General features: G+C 37.8%; 1 protein-coding gene across 1 annotated transcript in view; it reads right to left on the bottom strand.

The window, feature by feature from the left end:
- The window catches only part of LOC145982007 (uncharacterized), a 47,099-nt gene extending 27,036 nt beyond the window's left edge, over positions 1–20,063 (bottom strand). The window contains exons 1-5 of the mRNA XM_083115547.1: positions 19,693–20,063; positions 13,154–15,419; positions 9,024–9,201; positions 5,742–5,928; positions 2,976–3,199 (exon numbers count right to left, since the gene is read on the bottom strand). Of these exons, the coding sequence (XP_082971673.1) occupies positions 2,976–3,199; positions 5,742–5,928; positions 9,024–9,201; positions 13,154–15,408 (2,844 nt within the window). The 5' untranslated portion in view covers positions 15,409–15,419; positions 19,693–20,063. The remainder of the gene's footprint in view (positions 1–2,975; positions 3,200–5,741; positions 5,929–9,023; positions 9,202–13,153; positions 15,420–19,692) is intronic.
- Between the last annotated feature and the right edge of the window lie 397 nt (positions 20,064–20,460).

Raw genomic sequence — 20,460 nt, 5'->3', positions numbered from 1 at the left:
GGTATCATCGAGTTTTAGATTGTCTACTCAATATTGTTGCAGCTGCAATTCTAAAGTTACAAGAAGCAGCTGACAGAAAGACTACAGTAAGTCAAACACTCTTCACCCCTCACTCTGCCTGTGATGCAGATCTAGACTATAATTGTATGGGGATTCAGCAGATAGAAGCTACATATATCAACACAGCCTTTTAGGTTCTCTAAACTGAAAGCTGTGCTACGGGTACGATGTTGAAAAATGGTGGTCATTTTTATTTCCCCCCCCCCCTCATTTCATTAACCATTGAGATAAGGCAAAATATTAGAGACAAAAACAATGTTCTATTATATAAAATGAAAATCTTTGTTCCTATATATTTAGGGTGACACAAAAATGGGACATCGAAGAGGTCAGTTTACACTCTCCTGAAAAATTGTTTATTCCTAATTATAAATGTATTGCCATTATTAACGTATTATTATTTATTAAAGTATGGATGGCATAAATCACACATCATAAACGATAAATGAAATATGATCTCCCGTTGTCAAAAAGTATAATTTTATAATCTCAGTACGACTTACATAGTGTTTCTCTGATCAACCTTTGACGTTAGTCGTACGCTGAAGTTGAGGAGTGATAGAAGTATTTATTAGAAGAACCAATGTTCTTGAGAACAACTTTATTCTTCATTATATAAAAAAGGAAATTTAAAAATTGTACTTACGTCTGTGAGTATATTGTTCCTAATGTAGAACGACGTTTCAGAGATTGACTATCTCCTTCTTCAGGTTCATATAGGGAAACTAGGTACTTGGCATAGTACTGCGTCAAAAATGTAATATGAGGATTGTGGTTGAGGGTTGGTTTGGATACATTTAAAATATTATGTTTTTGCTATTAGAAGTATGTAAAAAGCCGAACCTACAAGTTGCATTGTGACTCAAGCAGGTTTTTTAGATTTTTAACTTTTTTAACTTTTTTACCTGTGAATAGGCCTATTGTACAAACTTTTTTAGGGAACAACATGCTTTTTACATATTTCTAATAGCAAAAACATAATATTTTAAATGTATCCAAACCAACCCTCAACCACAATCCTCATATTACATTTTTGACGCAGTACTATGCCAAGTACCTAGTTTTTTTACGAACCTGAAGAAGGAGATAGTCAATCTCTGAAACGTCGTTCTACATTAGGAACAATATACTCACAGACGTAAGTACAATTTTTAAATTTCCTTTTTTATATTCTGGATTTGTGAGTAACACGCGACTAACCTACAAAATGTTATTACTTTATTCTTCACGAACCGTTCATAAAACTCTCCGAAAAACTTACCCCACATATCTGACACACAATGGGACATTGGTCTTTTGACATTGTGTCAAAATGCAGGAATTTAAATTCTTGTTGAAGATCCGTATTGAAACTACATGTAGTACGCTTCTTGGCCATGTTTATTTACTGCTCTACAAATAATGGAACGCACAAAAACAATGCAACCTGAGACGCGAGTTAACTTGGCACTAACAGTAAACTGATGTCTGCTTGAACATTATCGACGACAATGGGACATTTTTGCCACAATGTTGACATGACGCGATCTTCAAAATTCCATCAACATTTCTTTTGCACGTTTTAGAAACTTCCTCTCTGTCAAATTTAGACTTGGTTGTCAAGCTAACTTCTAGAACCTAGACTTTTATAAAACGGGACAAATAAGCTGCCTCTGAAACGGGACTGTCCCGGTCAAAATGGAACCTATGGTCACCCTATATATATTGTTTCATAATCTTAACTATTAGTGCACCAGATTTATAGTACCAGGGTGGTCACTTTAGGACCATGATAAAATTCAAGTATAATTCCCGGTTTTCAATGCGCTTTTCAAAAATTCAGGCAGATGTTTTCTCTTTTTCAACCTTACGTATTACCGCCTCTCACCACACACACAAACGCAGAAATATATTAACAATATAATAATTCCAAGTATACAAAAATTCTAATTCAGTTCGATTAACAATATTTAGTTTAAGATGTGGAGTTTACATTTGCCATTTCATATACTCAATACTCATAATACATCTCCAAATACAAGACACAAATGTTACGGGATACACTAATCTACGAAAAATTGTTATTTGTAAAAATAAATAATCTTTCATGTGTTACATAGATTGTTCTGCAAAGGACACTAACAAAGTGAACGAATAAAGATAATTTTGTTTTATTTTCCACGCAGCTTTCTCTCCTTCGTCGATAAATAAAAATGCTAAACTGTGAAATACTTGCCTCAGGGAATTTTTTATATGCATAAACTCAATGGGATTTGGATTAATAAAAGTTGCAATTTTTCATGTCTATGGAGAAAAATTCATGCAGAATTCCCGGAGCCAATAATTCACGCATACTTCCCAGAATTCAGGGAATTCCCAGTGAGTAACCACCCTGAGTACAGTGGGATGCATAAATATTACACAGCAAATTGGCTTGGTAATACTTTTCAGAGTCTGGAACCTGTGCTCAACTTTACGTACTATTTAGCAATCTTGTTACCACCCATCTGATAAAAACTGTTTATTCTCTTTGTTTTAAACGAGAGCTTGAAGAATTGATGTACATCAAACCAGCAGCTGATAACATGTGCATCGGTACAAGCAATAATCCATTCCTTAAAAACCCAGCGATGTACAAGAAAAAATAATGAAAATAGAGGTGAATAATTTGTATTGCAATTGCAATAGCAATACTTATACATCACAATGTACATCACACGTTTGATTCCCAATACCAACAACAAGAAATTTGTTCAACTGAAGGCAAAAGAAAGGGTAATCTCTCAAAATGTAATGATAGAATAAGCAAAATTAAGAAAGCACCAAATAATGAATAATTATACATAACAATAAAAAAAACCGTATAACTTATAGGCTAATTTACTGTCTTGAAATTAGCATGGTGCATTTACAATTAACTTTCAACAGCTACTTACTTTGTCTATTCTAGGCACAGGAATCTCCGGGGCCTTCTTCACGAAAGCAACAGAGCCATCTGTCCCATACGCCAGAAACTCCCGCAGCTCTGGTGACGCTGAGAGATCAGCACGAGCACACAACTGCTGGAGAAATTTCTCCAGCACCGGGCGCCGATTGGCTGTTGTTGACTGATCCACTTTTCCAAATGGCAGGTTGATCCATTTCGATGGTCCCTTCAAACCTATAGAAAAAAATAAACTAAATATTACTCAAGCTTGCCGGGAAAATATCACTTCTACTGTTCAACTTACACAATTATAAAGGAGGCAAGGGATATACGAGGGCCATTTTTCTTGTAGTGGCAACATATATGAGAAAGAGACATGGAATCATTTACAATCCTTCAATGTAATCTCCTGCTGCTGCGTGAACACGTTTCCAAACATTTGGCAATCGTTGGATGCCATTGATAGCCGTTCGTGCCAGTGTGCGCAGAGACCGCCCTGTGGCCGAATGCTCAGGATGTCTGGTAAGCGTTTCCACCTCAGCGGTTCCTGCATCTTGGGTAACAAATCAAAATTGCAGGGATTCATATCATGAGAATAAGGTGGATTCCCCAACACCTCCCAAACCCATTGTTGCAGTACGTTCTGCACCACTTGTGCTATATGAAATCTCCCGTTATCGTGGAGAATGACGAGTCCTGATTGCAGGAGATGTGGTCTTTTGCACATAAGAGCAGGGTGCAAATGGTCACGAAGGTAACTGACATAATAGTCTGCATTCACTGTAACACCTTGTCGAACACTATGTGATATTTGCGTGATGTAGCAGAGTATGATGAGCTTCATGACTCCATATATCAATTTTTACAATCTGAAATCCTGGGTACAAATATCGGATGAAGTACATGCTGATTATTATTCATCGCTCACCCAGTTCATCAAATCAACAAAAATTCCCCTCTAGGTTCCGGCACCAGCGCACCTTGGGGCCTAACTTCGATAAAGGAGGGGGGGATATTGGGCAGAACATGAACATTCGGTTGCAAAAGGTTTTTTAAAAAAATATTCTACCATTGTACATTTTAATAAACATGAACATTGGGGGGGGGGGGGGGTCCTTCCTTACACATTGGAATTACACTGCAGCACCCTCTGGTAATATATATGAGAGCGTACCCAAAATAAACCGGAAAGCATATCAGGCAGGAAAGCCCGACGTACTTTCGACTTCTGCAGCGAGATGTAGTGAGGAGACACTATGACGCGCCAGTGTGGCTGAGCGCCATTGCCCTGTGTAGACGTGGAGAGGTGCTGTGCCGCATGTTCTTTGTGTTGACTAACGTTTGCTGCGAATTTTGCAATGGCGGATCAGAAGGAACAGAGAGTGTGTGTGAAATTTTGTTTCCTATTAGGGAAAACTGAAGCTGAGACTGTAGTGATGCTCAAAGAAGCATTTAAAGAAGACACCCTAGGTAAAACACAAGTGTACAAATTGTTTGCTTGTTTCAAAAAGGGGGAAATGTCAGTGGAAGACCAACCACAGCAAGAAATGACGAAAACATTGAAAAAGTGTGAAATGCTGTTTACGAAGATAGTCGTCAAACTGTTAATCAGGATTTCTACATGGGTGTGTTGAGGTGATTGCGTGCAAATGTGCAGGGAAAACGTCCAGAAATGTGGAAGCGTGGCGACTGGTTGCTCCACCACGACACTGCCCAGCCCACACTTCTGTGAGTGTCCAACAGTTTTTGGCAAAAAAACAAATGCCCGTTGTTCCTCACCCTCCGTATTCACCGGACCTTGCACCTTGTGATTTTTTTTTATTCCCCCGCATGAAGAACGAGCTCAAAGCAATCGCTTTGTTTCACAGAAATAGTATCCCCATTTTAGGTGGGACTTAGCTCTTCTCTGCCAATCCAATGTGACAACACTGGCCTGTACCAGGAAGACTAGATGGTGACTGGGCCCCTAAACATGCATATGAATAACCAAGTAGCATACTTTGCCCCGAAGTCTTCCCTCCCCTACTCTTCCCTTGCATTGGCACCCTCTAGCCTTGTTACCTCTTCAGGGTAGCGGAACCGGCCTCCTGCGCTTCTGTCGGCTGCAGAATAAAATGACCTCTGCAATATCTACTCGACTTTTGGTTAACTTCATTTTATTGAAACAACTTTTTTATTCTTTGCATTTTGCTGTTACCTGCAGTACCACCAGTTTCATGCACACCATGCCTCTGATGCCATTTAAAATTTTCCACTGTTGTTAAAAATAATAATAATAAAATCTGCAGCAATATGGTAGGGACGGATGCTATTTCAGGTTGAGCCTTCTTTAGGAAAGCCACTCCCATCCAAAAATTAATTACTTTTAATACAAACTTCTATTAATTAATTAAATGTTTTAAGATCACATTCCATAGCTTATCTTACATTAATGGCTTTCTTTTTCCGTATTTGAGGAAGGGAAAAAGAAATAAAGAAAGCTGGCTCTTGAGAAAAAGGGGCAGGTGCTTGAATTATTTTTAGTTCTACCGCTAGACATAGGCTTCGACCATATAAATTATCATGAGGAACCATACCAAAAAAAAAGTTACTGACAAATCTTGGGTTTCCTGATGAGAAAATCACCCTTTACAATAGACAACATACTATGTGACATAAAACAAATAATACTCAATAAAACACTACAAATGTGAAAAAACCTACAAGCCTTGAATGATGGAGAAGAAAGTGCTTCATCTATTTTCAACTCTCGCATGCTGAAATGCTTACACTTTACCTTTCAGAGCTTGCTTCAGTTTGGGATTCTCTTCCAGTCTTGTCTGGAGGTTCAGGAACTCCTGAAATCGTCGTTTGACGGTTGTTGTTTGAAGGACGAGCCTTGCTTCATTTGGTCCCCCTGTTCCGTCCAAAGGAATATCTCCATCAGGCCTCCCGGATGCAGCATCCAAGTAAATGCCATCGTACTGCAATGGAGAGCAATTTGCATTAGCACTTTCCGAAGACATATCTTTTGAACAATGACAATTTATTTATTATGTTTTTAAATGCTTGCATTGTTTACATTGCATAGGTAAGTCAGTAAGAAGGTCACAAATGTATATTAAAAAAATACTAAGTGAGGTACAGCTGACTGCTCAGGAGAAGATCCCGACGGAAGTGACGTAGCAGCAGGTGACTCCACTATTAGGGATGGGGGAGTGCATTATGGGTGAGAAACACATGCTGTGGTCTCGCTGTAAGGTGTTGGTTTGTTGACAGAGTACACAATTTTTTTTATTTTTTTTTGTATATAAAGAGTCTGCCGATTGTGCTAACTATAATGTTTAAGGGATTTTCAATGAAGGAAGAAAAATAATTGTCAAAATGGAAAACTTTTATTTGCACTTTCAATGTGCACAACTGGAAATGTCAACAATTGTAAACACTACTTTGTTGGTCTATGTTTGTCATGAAACATTTCAGGCTCATTGCTTCATGTCGACATTCTTTCATTCAAAAGTTTCTGACTGGTGCATGTATGTTTATTAAAATAATTTTACACCACCTACCCTGTAAAACTGCATATGATATCCTATCATTAATAAGTTCTACTGTTTTAAGGGCCGAGATAATTCTATTATTTATGAAGAAGCCTGTTCCAAAATTATGATTTTCAGTACCACCATAGAAAAAAGTATAATTTTTAGTTTTACAATTCTTTTCTCCTGGCCACCTAACTTCCTGGACAGCTACTACATCTAATTTATACTTAACTATCTCATTAACTGTACACTGAAATGCCCCAGGCTGGTAAAGGCTCAGAACATTCCAGGTGCCTAATTTAATGTCCTTATTCCTAACGTAGATCTTATCCTTAGTCCAGGGACCGAAGATCCGAATGGGAGACAGCTTGGGAAAAGGTCGTAATGACTAATACTTATGGTCATTGAAATTTCTTCATTGAATGTATTTTTATAGTTTGGTTAATTCAAATTTTAAGTTGCTTTTCTCGGGTACATGTAAGCAAATATTTTGACAGCTTTTTACACAAAAGCTGTCAAAGCTGGCCCATTCTCATTAAACGACACAAAGAATCCTCCTTCCACGGGAAATTATTTTTTATTGTATGACAGACAAAAGTTTACGAAAGGTCGGCACACTCTTTTCACTTATGTAAGTATCACAGATTGAAGTCCTGATGACATTCATGTCAAAATCATCACATTACAGTGCGGTGGCCTTTTCCTAATCTTTCCTGGGGACACGAGTTTTTTCATCAGTGACCTATCATTCCGCTCCCACGATTGTTTCAGAATTCTCTTGATCGTTTGCTCCAACAAACTTGTTGCTGCAGATGCATGCTTGGTGCAGATTCACGATCGCAGAAATGAATTACTTCATTGCAATTTCACGTGCTTTACTATGCACAGTTGCACCTTTCCTCCTTACACCCGCCATAACTCTTACACCATGAAAACCACGAAAAACTAAAAGACCACAATTCAACACCCACACACATGCATTTCCGTGACATAGACGGCAGCTGAAGAATTCCTGCTACCCCTAAAATCTTCAAATAGACCTGTCCTCCCGCATGCTGTCTCCCCTTGTTTGGGGATCTTCTCATGAGCTGACTGCTGTACTGACTTGAAAACCACTTTCTTTTTCAACATAATCTCCACCAACATCGATACACTTATCCCATCGCTTTATCAGTCCCCAAAAAATTTTGCGTCCAAGTCCATAAGCTGCTGTCCCAGCAACAGTCCGACTATGTCATCGGGGAAGCTACGGCTAATGGTCCTGTGCATCATTTCTCAGAAATGCTCAAATGCTGAAATTCAGCACACATAGCCACACCTACTCACATTATAGATGCTTGCCTTCTTGCATTCCAAGTGAAAAATATTTATCTATTGTAACTTGCCTCCATTGTGACGGCATACTTAACACATTGGGGTCTCACGACGGGCATAGCCCGCAGTGCACTTAAAAGTCAATGTGGACGAACGACGGGCATAGCCCATCCTGCGGTATGCAATAGCTTTGCCTATTGAACTACGGGCTATGTTCGTACTTCGTCTCATGTGCGTGTTCATTCAAGCCCCTCTGTTGAAATTCCGACCGCTAGGTGACTCATGTCCTATTTTTATCTCGCACCTGCGACTGATTGTTGTCGGGTTGATGTACGTTGCATTGTTTAGAATGACGTTGGTAGATCCAGACTGCATAGCGGAAATTCTGCATGAGGATTCCGCCTCAGAGTTTGAAGTTAGCGACGATTTTGATGATGCAGATGAATTTAAAGATTTGGAAGGTAGGGTATATTTGTAATAATTAATTGTTGACAATATAAACAGTGTTGCAAACTCTAGTATTTTATGAATGAAGTGAGAAGAGGTAATTTTTTTGGGTTTATTCATCTTGCCTCTTGCTTGATTCTCCTACATTTATTATTTTGTATAGTGTATGTCAAATGAAAATTTATTTTATTTATTTAGTTTATTTATTTATTTGTTTAATTTTTACAGATGACGCAGAACAAACTGATACATCGTCTGGTCCTGTCCTGCAGCCCCTTTTTCATACAAAAGCTAATTACCTGTAATTTGTAATTATTTTTGTAATTATTTTTTGTTATGTGCACATAAGAAATATTCTTATGCAAGATTCAAAAGATGTATTGATAGTTTATGTAGTTAATTATTGAAATTTCCAGATTACGAACTTAAAATATCTCTATATTAACATTTGTTACAATGTTGTACTTTTTCCTTTTTCACAAAACATTGCTGAAAAAAATATTCAAAAATGTCTGAAAATGAAAAGAAAATTTAACAAATTTTTGTTCATTGAAAAGTGGAAGTTTTGTAGATTTAAGAAATGTGTGGTAAATAAAAACAAACTAAAAATATTTTTTCTACAATTTTTTGAAAAACAACCAAAAACCGCAGACCAGAGGTACAAATGCTGTATTATGAGGCCAGACCCGAATGTGTTAAATACATAGGATTATAATGAAACTTGTTTCTCTCTCTTGAAAAATCAAGAAACATCAGCATTTCATGCAAAAACTTACTTCAATGCAGTACAGGACATACTGACTCCCTCCAGGCTCAGTGTGCACCTCTGTAGAAGGAATGTGGATATTCAAGAATAATCGTCCGTCATTAGGAACATCTGGAGCTTCCAAGATTTCTATTTGTGACAATGGATCACTGTCACTTTTCACCAATTCAGAGGAACGCACATGTGACCTGTTCAATGAATAACTCAAACTATGTTAACGCTCACATTCCATTAAATATGCAAACCAACAATACCATTATAAAAGATAATGGAAAAATCTGTATGAAAGACTTCAATAATTTTGAGAAAAGTGGAAGTAAGTACAGTTCTAGGTGCCAACAGACTAAAAGTATATTAGGGGAAAGAATGAGTGATTTTCAGGTATCCTTGATCCCTGTACCCCCTGGAGAAGTGAAATATTTTGCATGGTTTATGAAGATTTTGTTGCTTATGAACGTTTTCAATTGATTTTAGCTCTCGGGAATGTGTTACTGTGAAGTAATGTGTGTATGTTACCTTAGCATGTTACTTTACAGTGTAGCAGAACAGCTCAAAGGCTTCGCGCAAGTGAATATAGCACCCCACAAGACTTTCCACAACAGCAGCTTTAATTTTACGTAGTTAGGTCAGGATTCTTACGTTTGGTACTGATAGTTATTTTCAACTTGTTCTCTCACTATTTTACAGTTTTTACTAACAAAAAGCAGCAAAAATACTCCGAAATTGAAAGTTTTAACTTACATGGGCCATTCTATGTCATCAAATATCTGTTGTTTGTGCTTTCCTAATGATGGAACCACTTTTACATTTCGTAATACATTGAAATCTGTAGATTAAAAAAAAAATTAAAAGGTCAAAGACCTGTTCTAACTCTCCATAAAAATCATCTTTAGTATCATCTTTATCTTCCGTTGGTGCATGTATGTTTATTAAAATAATTTTACACCACCTACCCTGTAAAACTGCATATGCATAGGCGCCAACTCCATGGGGCTTGGGGGGGCTCGAGCCCACCCAATGTTAACGATGTGGGGGCAGAGCCCCCAAATAATTTTGCTTTAGAGGATCTAATGTATTATTTTGCTTCTCTTGTAAAGTTTACTCAGAATTGTGCCACATGAACATAACTTTAAATACACATTTGAAATGTTCTAGACCATCAATTTGGGGGGCTGAGACCGCTAAACCATCAACTTTGGGGGGGGGGGGGGGCTATGAGCAGAGACAGCAAAACACATGACTTATTACTATATACTAAGTATGTAATTATGAGTATTGTTAACATTTTTACTAAAAAGAGTTTCAAAAGACGATGTGCATGAACTAGGGTAGTGGATGAGACTTTTGGGCTACAAATGGCTCTAACATGACATTCAGAACGAGATCATTGATATATTAGGGAGATCTGTTTTGCGCTCCGTGGTAGCAGATATTAAAAGTTGGGAATATTTTGCTATTATGGTTGACGAAACTTGTGAAATATCCATTCGTGGACAATATTAATATTCTGCATTCTGTGAATAAAAATTTTGATATTTTTGAGGAATTCATGGGCTTTTACGTGATTCCGAACACTGAGATCAAAACTTAAAAAAGGGAGAGAGTGAGTCATTCATTAATTTATTTCAGTGATCAGAGGCCCCCCCCCCCATAATTTTGACAAGTCAGCGCCCCTGCGCATATGATATCCTATCATTAATAAATTCTACTGTTTTAAGGGCTGAGATAATTCTATTATTTATGAAGAAGACTGTTCCAATATTATCATTTTCAGTACCACCAAAGAAAAAAGTATAATTTTTAGTTTTACAATTCCCTTCTCCTGGCCACCTAACTTCATGGACAGATACTACATCTAATTTATATTTAGGATTGTTACGTTTGGTACTGATAGTTATTTTTGACTTGTTCTTTCGCTATTATACAGTTTTTACTAACAAAAAGTGGAAAAAATACTCCGAAATTGCAAGTTTTAACTTACATGGGCCATTCTTTGGGATCAAATATCTCCGTTGTTTGTGCTTTCCTAATGATGGAACCACTTTTACATTTCGTAATACATTGAAATCTGTAGATTAAAAAAAAATTCGGTGTGGTTCTCGAGGGGGTACAGTGGGTAAACGGACCCCAGTTTTATTCTGCAAAACAAGTGTCATTATGATATTAGTAAAAATGCACACCCAAATAGTGAAAGAACACGTCGAAAATAGCTATCAGTCCTAACATAACGACGTAAAATTATAGCTGCTGTTGTGTAATGTCGTGTTGGGTGCTATATTAACGTGTGTGAAGCATTTGGGCTGTTCTGTTTCATGGTAAGGTAACAAACTCACTTTACTTCGAAATAAAACATTTCTGCAAGCTAAAAATAACTGAAAAAACATTCATAAACAACAAAATCTTTCACGTTCTCAAGGGGGTACAGAGGGTCAAGGGTACTAGACTTATTTCATTTAAGGAGACACCGCAAAGTACTTAATAATTCTATGAAATCAGTTCATGATGAATATTTTAAATTTTAACCCAATCTCATGTTTAGACCTTTACATCTTAGGTGCATGAAATGTTACACACACAACCAGGGTTGCTATGATCTTTCAATTATGAAATTCCCTGACAGTTCCATGTTTTCCATCCAAAAATTAAATTTTTCAAGACATGATTTTTGCTTTTGTACCATGAGTTTTCAACTAAATATATAGATCCGTTAATTATTATGAATATTCACTTTCACTACTTTCTTTTTAAGGCAAATTTCATTCCACATGCACAAAAACATGTGAAAATTCAAATAATAATATAAAATTACAACCAGCATATAATGACTATATCACTTGCATCTAGCCTTCAGGCTAAGGTAACACAGGTACATTATTTCACTATAACACATCTCCTCAATTTAAAAACAAAAGAAAAAGTTAATAAAAACATAATCTTCACAAGCCATTCACAATATTTCACTTTCTAGCAGAATTGCTGTACAACTCCTTTAGGGTTATTCAATGTCAAATCAACCAATTTTAAAATAATTGGTTGCATGATTATTTTAGACAAAAATCATTTTTAGTACAAACATTTCCTACATGTTTCTAGATATCAAAACCAACGTTCAAAAAGTATATTGTCTTTAGTTCTCCTGAGGAGGCCATTTTTACAACATGACACATGGCTTTTTAGCAAAAGTTCGGTATATAGGAGACACATCTCTTCATTTTCACACAAGAAACTACTTACGGAAATTAGTTTCTGCAAGCTTTCCAACGTTCATCGAGGTATTTTCTTTCATCGTGGAATATATTTGACCGGGAAATCATGTATTTTTCAAGAGAAATATCTCACTGACACACAATTGCCATTGCTTTCACTACGTGAACTGCATGCTGTGTACGTTTGATGATGTAAGCCCCTGTCAGTGTTTCCAATCCTTTTTTTTCCCCACTATGCTTGCCTAACCGAACCAAACCTAACCTTATCGGAAATGGTTCGTGGGGCTATCCATCAGCTACCCATGCATAATGTAAAATTTTCACATGTGACGAACACGATAGTAGGTATTTTTCGGTGAAGAACGTTGGAAACACTGCATACCCAAGTGAGTCAAACTGTGCCCGCCATAACGTGTGTTAGGGAAGCGAAGAAAGGAATCAAAAAATCACTCTGTATGTGATAAATTGTCTTTGTTTTCGTGTAAAAAGCATAATGTCACCTTGAACTATGTTCCGCAATATGCAATTGGTAAGTACGAACCATGCGAATCACAAAATATCTGATTTTAATGTGTCTCCGATATACCGAATTTTTACCGGCTTATTTTTGCTCATGTACGGAAACCTTAATATCTCAAAAACCATTAGAGCTAGCTAGAGACCTAAAACAAAATTCATTTTGTAGCTAATGAAGCTTACTTTCTATGATATTGTATGTTTCGCTCAAAAAATTGCATCCTAAGAACGAAAATTATGGGGCAAATTTGGGTAACAAAAGTTTGAAGATCTGTGAAATCTTATTGCAAAGGGTTTCATTTATTTGGTACCAGATGATTTGCAAAATTCCCTGCTTTCCAGATGCATAGCAATCCTGACACCACAGAAAGCCCTATATAATGATGATGTGCAAAGTGTAAATAGTCGGATATCTTACCTCTCTGCTTCTTGCCACATAGCACGAGGACTCCCTTTGCTTCCTTGCGAGCCCTGAGATTCTTGGCTTGACAAACTCAGCTGGCTGTCTTTCTGCTGCAGAAGTGAGCGAAGCTTGTTGATGGTGGATGCAAAATCCTCAGGCTCTTCATACACTGGTGACAGGTCAGCTGTGAGAGCTTCTTCACCAGATTCCGAATCCAGCCACTTCTCAACCATCGACTGCTCCAAACCTGAGGGAGGAAGCACTTTTGGTTCACTCGGCGGTTCTTCTAAAATGTGACAAGCGTCGTTACCACCGGGGTTCGTATCACAATCAAAGGCAGTGTCAAACGTGTTGCTGGAGTCAAACGATCTACTCTTTGACAGTTTCCGCCGCGCGGAATTCTTCGGTGGTTCGATTTTATCTAAAACACCCTGTTCACCTTGTGAGGTCCCCACTGTATTGTCTGAAACACCCTGATTATTATTGATGACTACCTGAGCTTGCTCATCTTCCTGTTCGCAGGATTTCATCACGAGACCTCCAGAGCTCCAAAACCTACTTGTTTCCGACAGCTCTTCTCCGACACTCACGTCCCTAGCATTACCAAAGGTGAGCTCGTACGACTTTTCACTGATGTCATGACTAGATTTGCTTTTATGTAATACTAAATTGCTACTTTTCACGCTTAGTAGTCTCTTTCCTTTATCCTCGCCCCGCTGAGTCTTGTTCACATCGTCCAATTTTATGCCCTCCACTATATGGATAAACGGAACACTTTTTGGTTTGGAAATCTCCGCAAGATCTTTCATCGCTTCTACGCTTGGACTCTTCCACATTTTATTCAAAGGTTTGTACTGGAAAGTCATGTTGTCAGGAAGTAACGGCCCTGCAGTTGCTGATATTAAGCCTCCCAATACAGACGATATACGGTTATTCATATTTGGTTCCTTTATTGCTGGTTTGTCTGCATCGCCGGTGTTCAAAGGTAGTGTGAGGGACTGTCTACGTGATAACTGAGACTGATCAAGTGTTAGATGGTGGTCCTTTTGATTGCTTGTGGTTGAACTTTGCAAAGTGCCATTGTTTTCCTTGACGATACTTTGCTTTGAATGAGCACCGTTCCTCTCTGGTCGATCCATCAACACCCAGTCTCGTAACATTTCCGACACAGAAGCGGCAAAGGATGATTGAGCAGAATTTTCACCATTCTTCTTGCCTGAAGAGTTCTCTCTATGAAATCTTGCACCTTCTTCCTGATGACCAACATGTTCTAGTTCACTGAAGTTAGAAAAAACCTGAGATTCAGCTATAACTCCTTCCTCAATTCCATCTTCGCACTCGCTCATAATCTCACCTGCGCTACTCTCCCCTCCATCAACTGTGAGCAAGAACAATAGCTTTGGATTTAACCACTGAGGATTGCTAACAAGATCGACCATACCAAGAAGCACCTTCCTTGCTAAAATTGACGCTAAAACTTGAAACGCACGACATGACACAAACTCCCACGGTAAAAATTCCTTTATCAGTGACATTGTAAGTTTCTCCATGTACCCCATAAGGATATCCTCTCCCTTGCTGCCTACATGCTTGTAACGATACACTTCGTCCACCTGTACGGACTTCTCTAAGAAAGCAGCAATAGAACTACTCTTTCTTTTCTTGGCTATCTTCTTCAAAGCCCTTCGATACTCCTGAAGGTGGTGGAGATATACGGCCATGACCTTCCTGAACAACAAATGCCCGTTGATTTTCTTAGCTTGATTGGCCAACTTGTTCATAAAATCTTCCAGCAAGCACCTGACTTCTGCTGGGAAGTCCTCATCCTGGCTAAGCGTCAAGTACCACTTACGAACAAATTCAAAATGAACATCCTCAATCAACAAACTGAGCTCTTCCTGAAGACTGGTGTGGCTAGTTTTCTCGGCTGTATTTCCATTTGTAGTTTCTATTGAAGACTCTCTTCGAAGATTACGAAGACCGAGTATAAGTTTTTTAGCAACTTCCTTGCATTTTTCCTGCCACGGAGTCTGAAATTCTGAACGAAATGGTTTGTTACACTCTAGAAGAAACTTGATGCATCTTCTTGAAAGCCACAATGCCCCAAATGTTACGGAACACAAATAGATAATTAACCCATAGCTGCTCAATGGGAAACACTGAAACCAGCAATCTGCACCAAGGACAAAAAGTATCAGCAACACAGAAGACACCAAAATCTTTTCATACCACGAACTTTGTAAAATCCAGCCCAACAATTCATTAGGCATCTTTGCATAACCTGTAATAGAAGAAACACATTTAAGTATAATTTGTTATGCATTAATAAAACACAATACATAAAAAACAATGTTACGTTACCTATCCATTACATACATTACAGAGAAGGGCTCAAGCTCCATTAGTTTTATTGCGATTTCATCATGCTACGAATGCAATTTTAACATGCTTCGAGGTACCGGACACTTTCCCAATTTCTTTCTTATTTCGCATACTCAAAAATGTCGGGCTTTTAATCACGAATCTGCAGTTAAAATTTGGCGTTCACATGTGGAACTTGCAAAATAACGTGTAGGTTAAAAAAAGGCATAATTTCGTTAATAATTCGAATACTCACTAATTATGGAGTCCTGATGCCGTATCTGCAGTTAAGATTTAGTGGTCACGTGTAGAAATTGTAAATTAACGTTATAACACCATTAAGCCTTGTTTCCATGATATGAAAAACTCAATATGCTGACCACGGCAGTAATTTATTTTATTATAAAACATAAACTAAACGTAACATTTCAACCTTCTAGCAAGGTCTTTATCAGACTCTGCACCAAGTACAAATGTAACAAGACAAAAACAGGACAATATATATACACAAACATTACTCCCCTCCAGACTCTTAGAAAGTTGTTCTGGAACATTCTAACAGGTGGCTTTCCCTTGTCAACTGTGTGTACATAGGAGAAACGAAAAAGAGGCTGAAAGACAGGTTGAAACAACATAGGGATGATGTACAACTTAAGAGAGAGAGAAATGCGATATTTAAACACACAAGAGAAACAGGACATGATATAGAGTTGGATGAGGCTAAGCAGATAGGAAGGGAGAAGAGAATACGAGAAAATGGAAGGAAGTCCAAGGAAATAGAGAACAAAGGTGAAGAAGACAATGTACTGGAATGGGGGACTGATGATAAACAAAGAATGGAAGAAGGTTTTAGAAAGAGTGGAAAGAAAGGACAAGAGAGAAGAGGAGAGAAGAAGGAAGAAGAATGAAGGAAAAAGGGTGTGAGATAAAGAGTCCAACCACATTCTATATGGAAGTAATATGTTTAGCTTTTTACAGTTGACAAGGGAAAGCCACCTGCTAGAATGTTCCAGAACAACTTTCTAATAGTCTGGAGGGGAGTAATGTTTGTGTATATGTATCATCCTGTTTTTGTATTTGTTACATTTGTACTTGGTGCAGAATCTGATGAAGACCTTGATAGAAGGTTGAAACGTTATGTTTAGTTTATGTTTTATAATAAAATAAATTACTGCCTTGGTCAGCATATTGAGTTTTTCATAAATTAACGTGTAGAAGTTGTAAAATAACGTTGTGAATAACCACGCTGATTCTCGATAAATAAACAACGATGGGAACCATTTTTCTCATACGAACAAGTGATGTTCACAATTTGTTACATTGCGTTCAGTGCACAAGATTGCTAAAGTGTTGTGCAATAAGTGAGACCCTCAGTTGTTCATGTGAGGAAGATGGCGTATTTTGAAGGAAGGAAGTAATGTCCATTATTCCGTAAATTTTGCTTTGCAAAAGCCATTTTGTAGTTAGTTTCGGTTGGGTTAATATAAATAATAAGGGGGCATTCATTCATATTTCGAATAGTCACTAATTTAGGACACTTGATCATGATTCTGTGGTTGGAATTTGTCACTCATGTGCTACGAAAGTGACATTTTTTGACTGTGCCTGGTTGCAATTAGCCTTAAACACCTCTAACGATGCACGGGTAGCCCCATGAACCATACACGCGTAGCCCCACAAACCATTCATGGATAGCCTCACAAACCATTCACGGATAGCCCTACGAACCATGCACGGCAAGGTTAAGTTAGGTTAGGTTAAGCAAACATAGTTAAAATTTGGGGTCATAGTAATACCAGGAATATATATTTCGATCTTTAAGTATTCGAAACACAAAATCTTGCGATAAATAATGAGCAATTGTACATTGTCGGTTGTGATCACGGACCCCCTTATTTTGCAAGCTCCACACGTGAGCGCCAAATTTTAACTGCAGATTCGTAATTAGGAGTCCCAAATTATTGGGTGCACGAAAAATGAACTAAATTGGGGTAACGGTTCCGATTGTTTTATGATTTCTCCTAGCACAAATACTATTTATTGTAGAATTTTGGAAATCATTGTCACACGAAATTTGAACCTTCCTTAAAGTAATGAGCACTGTTTGGACTCCAAAAAAAAAGTTAGGTACTTGTTTACTATCCTTCGGACAGATTTCGTACATAGCCCCACGAACCATTTCCGGTAAGGTTCGGTTAGGTAGGGCCACGCATAGGTTACAATAGTTAAAAATTGGTTTCGAAAAAAATATTCGTAGCCCCACACACATTCTCGCATAGCCCCATGAACCATTGACGCATAGCCCCACAGGTGTCCGAAGGATAGTAAACATTTATCAAAAGTTATTTATGTTGAAAAAACAACTTCAAAATTATTTTATGCAAGCATGCACGGCTCGGGTACCCTTTTCTACACCCTCGATTTTTCGCACATTTCAAATATTCTCGTTACGAAAATTAGTTCTTCATAAGAAACGATGTTTCTAAATAGCGCGGAAAGTAATTTTTTTAGATCTACGTGCTAGGAAACTTACGTTTTTCAATATTTAGATTCCTTATGTAACGTCGAAACGGTTTTGCAGGGATTTGATCATGGCGCATCTTAGATTCATGTCACAGGCGCACGTCTGAACATTTTCTTTTTCTTCTTATCTTTGACTTGTGCAATGGGATAATTTGCAATTTTTTCTTGTTATGAATGACTTGTGCAATGGGATAATTTGCGATTTCAATATATTATTTATGTAATTTATTGGCGGATTGGATATTTGAGACACTGCAATTGTTTTGTGCGACTTTAGACATTGGAATTGATTTGTGTGACATTGAATTAATACAAAAGGACTAAATATGAGATTGACCCACGTTCAACGGATGAAGGTCATAGAGTTTGTTCGACGAGACATACGGGATTGTACTTGACTTACAGGGAGATGGTCTGCTGCCCCACGAACCATTGGCGCTAGCCCCACAAACCATTGGCGCTAGGCCCACGAACCATTGGCGCTAGCCTCACGAACCATTGGCACTAGCCCCACGAACCATTGGCACTAGCCCCACGAACCATTGGCACTAGGCCCACGAACCATTGGTGCTAGCCCCACGAACCATTGGCGCTAGGCCCACGAACCATTGGCGCTAGCCTCACGAACCATTGGCGCTAGCCTCACGAACCATTGGCGCTAGCCCCACGAACCATTGGCGCTAGCCCCACGAACCATTGGCGCTAGCCTCACGAACCATTAGCGCTAGCCCCACGAACCATTGGCACGTGGATAGGTTAGTTCAGTTAGGTTGAGATCGATAGTTAAAATTTGGTGTCGTGTTAGTATCACGATCTAGAAATTGGAAATAATTGCGAACCATTTCGAACGACAAAATTTCAACTTTAAACGGCTGTACAGTCGTAAATACTTCTTTCCGCGCTCCAATTTTTTTTTATTCACAAATAGGATCAAATAATGTTCATAATGAAAAAAAAATATTTCAAAATTCGAGGGTGTAGAATAGGGTACCCGACCCGCATGCACACTTCCCATGGACAAGATATTCTCTGTCGACAAGAGACAGTAAATATCATAGAAGTGTGGGTACGAATGTAGAAGAAAATCGGAACCTTACTAGAATGCATTTAGGGATTTTATTTTAATGCTAAGAGAACCAAACCTAACCTGCCTAACCTAACCATGAAAGCATATATTGAACAAAATCTTAAGTTCACAAAAACTCTGCAGTATGTGTAAACAGACGTACATCGAAATCGAACCATGTAAAATTTGCATTCGTAGTATGATGAAATCGGAATAAAACAAAAGGAACTTGGGCCCAAAATCATAAAACAATTGGAACTGTTACCGTTCTTTTATCTCCCACAATTAACATTCTTTGCTGCCCAGAATGTGTGCAAATATACTGTACACGAGACAAGCCTCGATATAATAAAACATAATGAAAACACATCCATCATTAAAAAGAAAATTAAGTATTTATAATTGCTCAATTTGTAGGGTCTTCACATTTACCTCCTTGCACATACCTCAAAGTTTTCTGCAAAGTATAACCTATACATATAATCTATGGGATAACACCGTACATGCGACTTAAATAAAAAATAATTTTAATTTGTGACCCTAATTTCCTACCCTACTTAAATAGACTGCAGAAAAGGTCCAATAAATAATTGGTTATATTCACCTGAAGAAGGGTTGCTGTAAAAAATTACTTCTCATTTCATTTTATAAACTCATGAGAATGAGAGAGCTCACACTCTTCCAATTGAATGCATTTTCTCATATAGATACACAATATTAACGCTGTGGGTTGGTCTATTTGAGGATGTATATATAGCAGATATGAATTTAAACTGGCACGCAAAATGGGTTGAATTTAGACAGTAGTTGTCATCAATCGCCTTCTTCTTCCATGCATTGCCTTCTTGAAGACCAACCACGGCCAATAATAAAGTCATAGATCAAGTGAAATTCTTCACAAAAATTATACTGTTGTAATTTTTTACACTTCATAATTATAAAACATACGCCTACACCCTATTCGACCAGAAAAGACGATTGAGAAAACAAATGACTGTGTAATCGATGGTCAGCAATGTTGCAAGCTTCTTTCAAAAATAATACAGGTACTTTCGGCCATTATTTATTTGATTATTTCACATATCAGATGCTAGTGTCAAATTCACGAGAATCAAGGTAACATGCTTGGGAAGAAGATACTTCTGTTATAATGACGAATCACGAATGTGAAAAAACAAGCTACTTACAGTGGCAACTCTGAATATGTTGACAAATGAATGACAACTATTTAAAAAAAAATAATCAGCTGGGTCTCTCCCTATGATGTTTGAGTTCATGTGTACGTGCGAATTGATAATAATTACAGGTAATCTAATACTATTAAATTCCGTGCAAGACTAATTCTAAAACAACGGTTTCGACTCGGCTGTTA

The sequence above is a fragment of the Lepisma saccharinum genome, chromosome 30 (genome assembly GCF_977018435.1).
Source record: "Lepisma saccharinum chromosome 30, izLepSacc3.1, whole genome shotgun sequence".
Classification (NCBI taxonomy): Eukaryota; Metazoa; Arthropoda; class Insecta; order Zygentoma; family Lepismatidae; genus Lepisma; species Lepisma saccharinum.
Note: the sequence above shows the minus strand (reverse complement) of the source record. Positions and strands in the feature narration are given on the sequence as shown.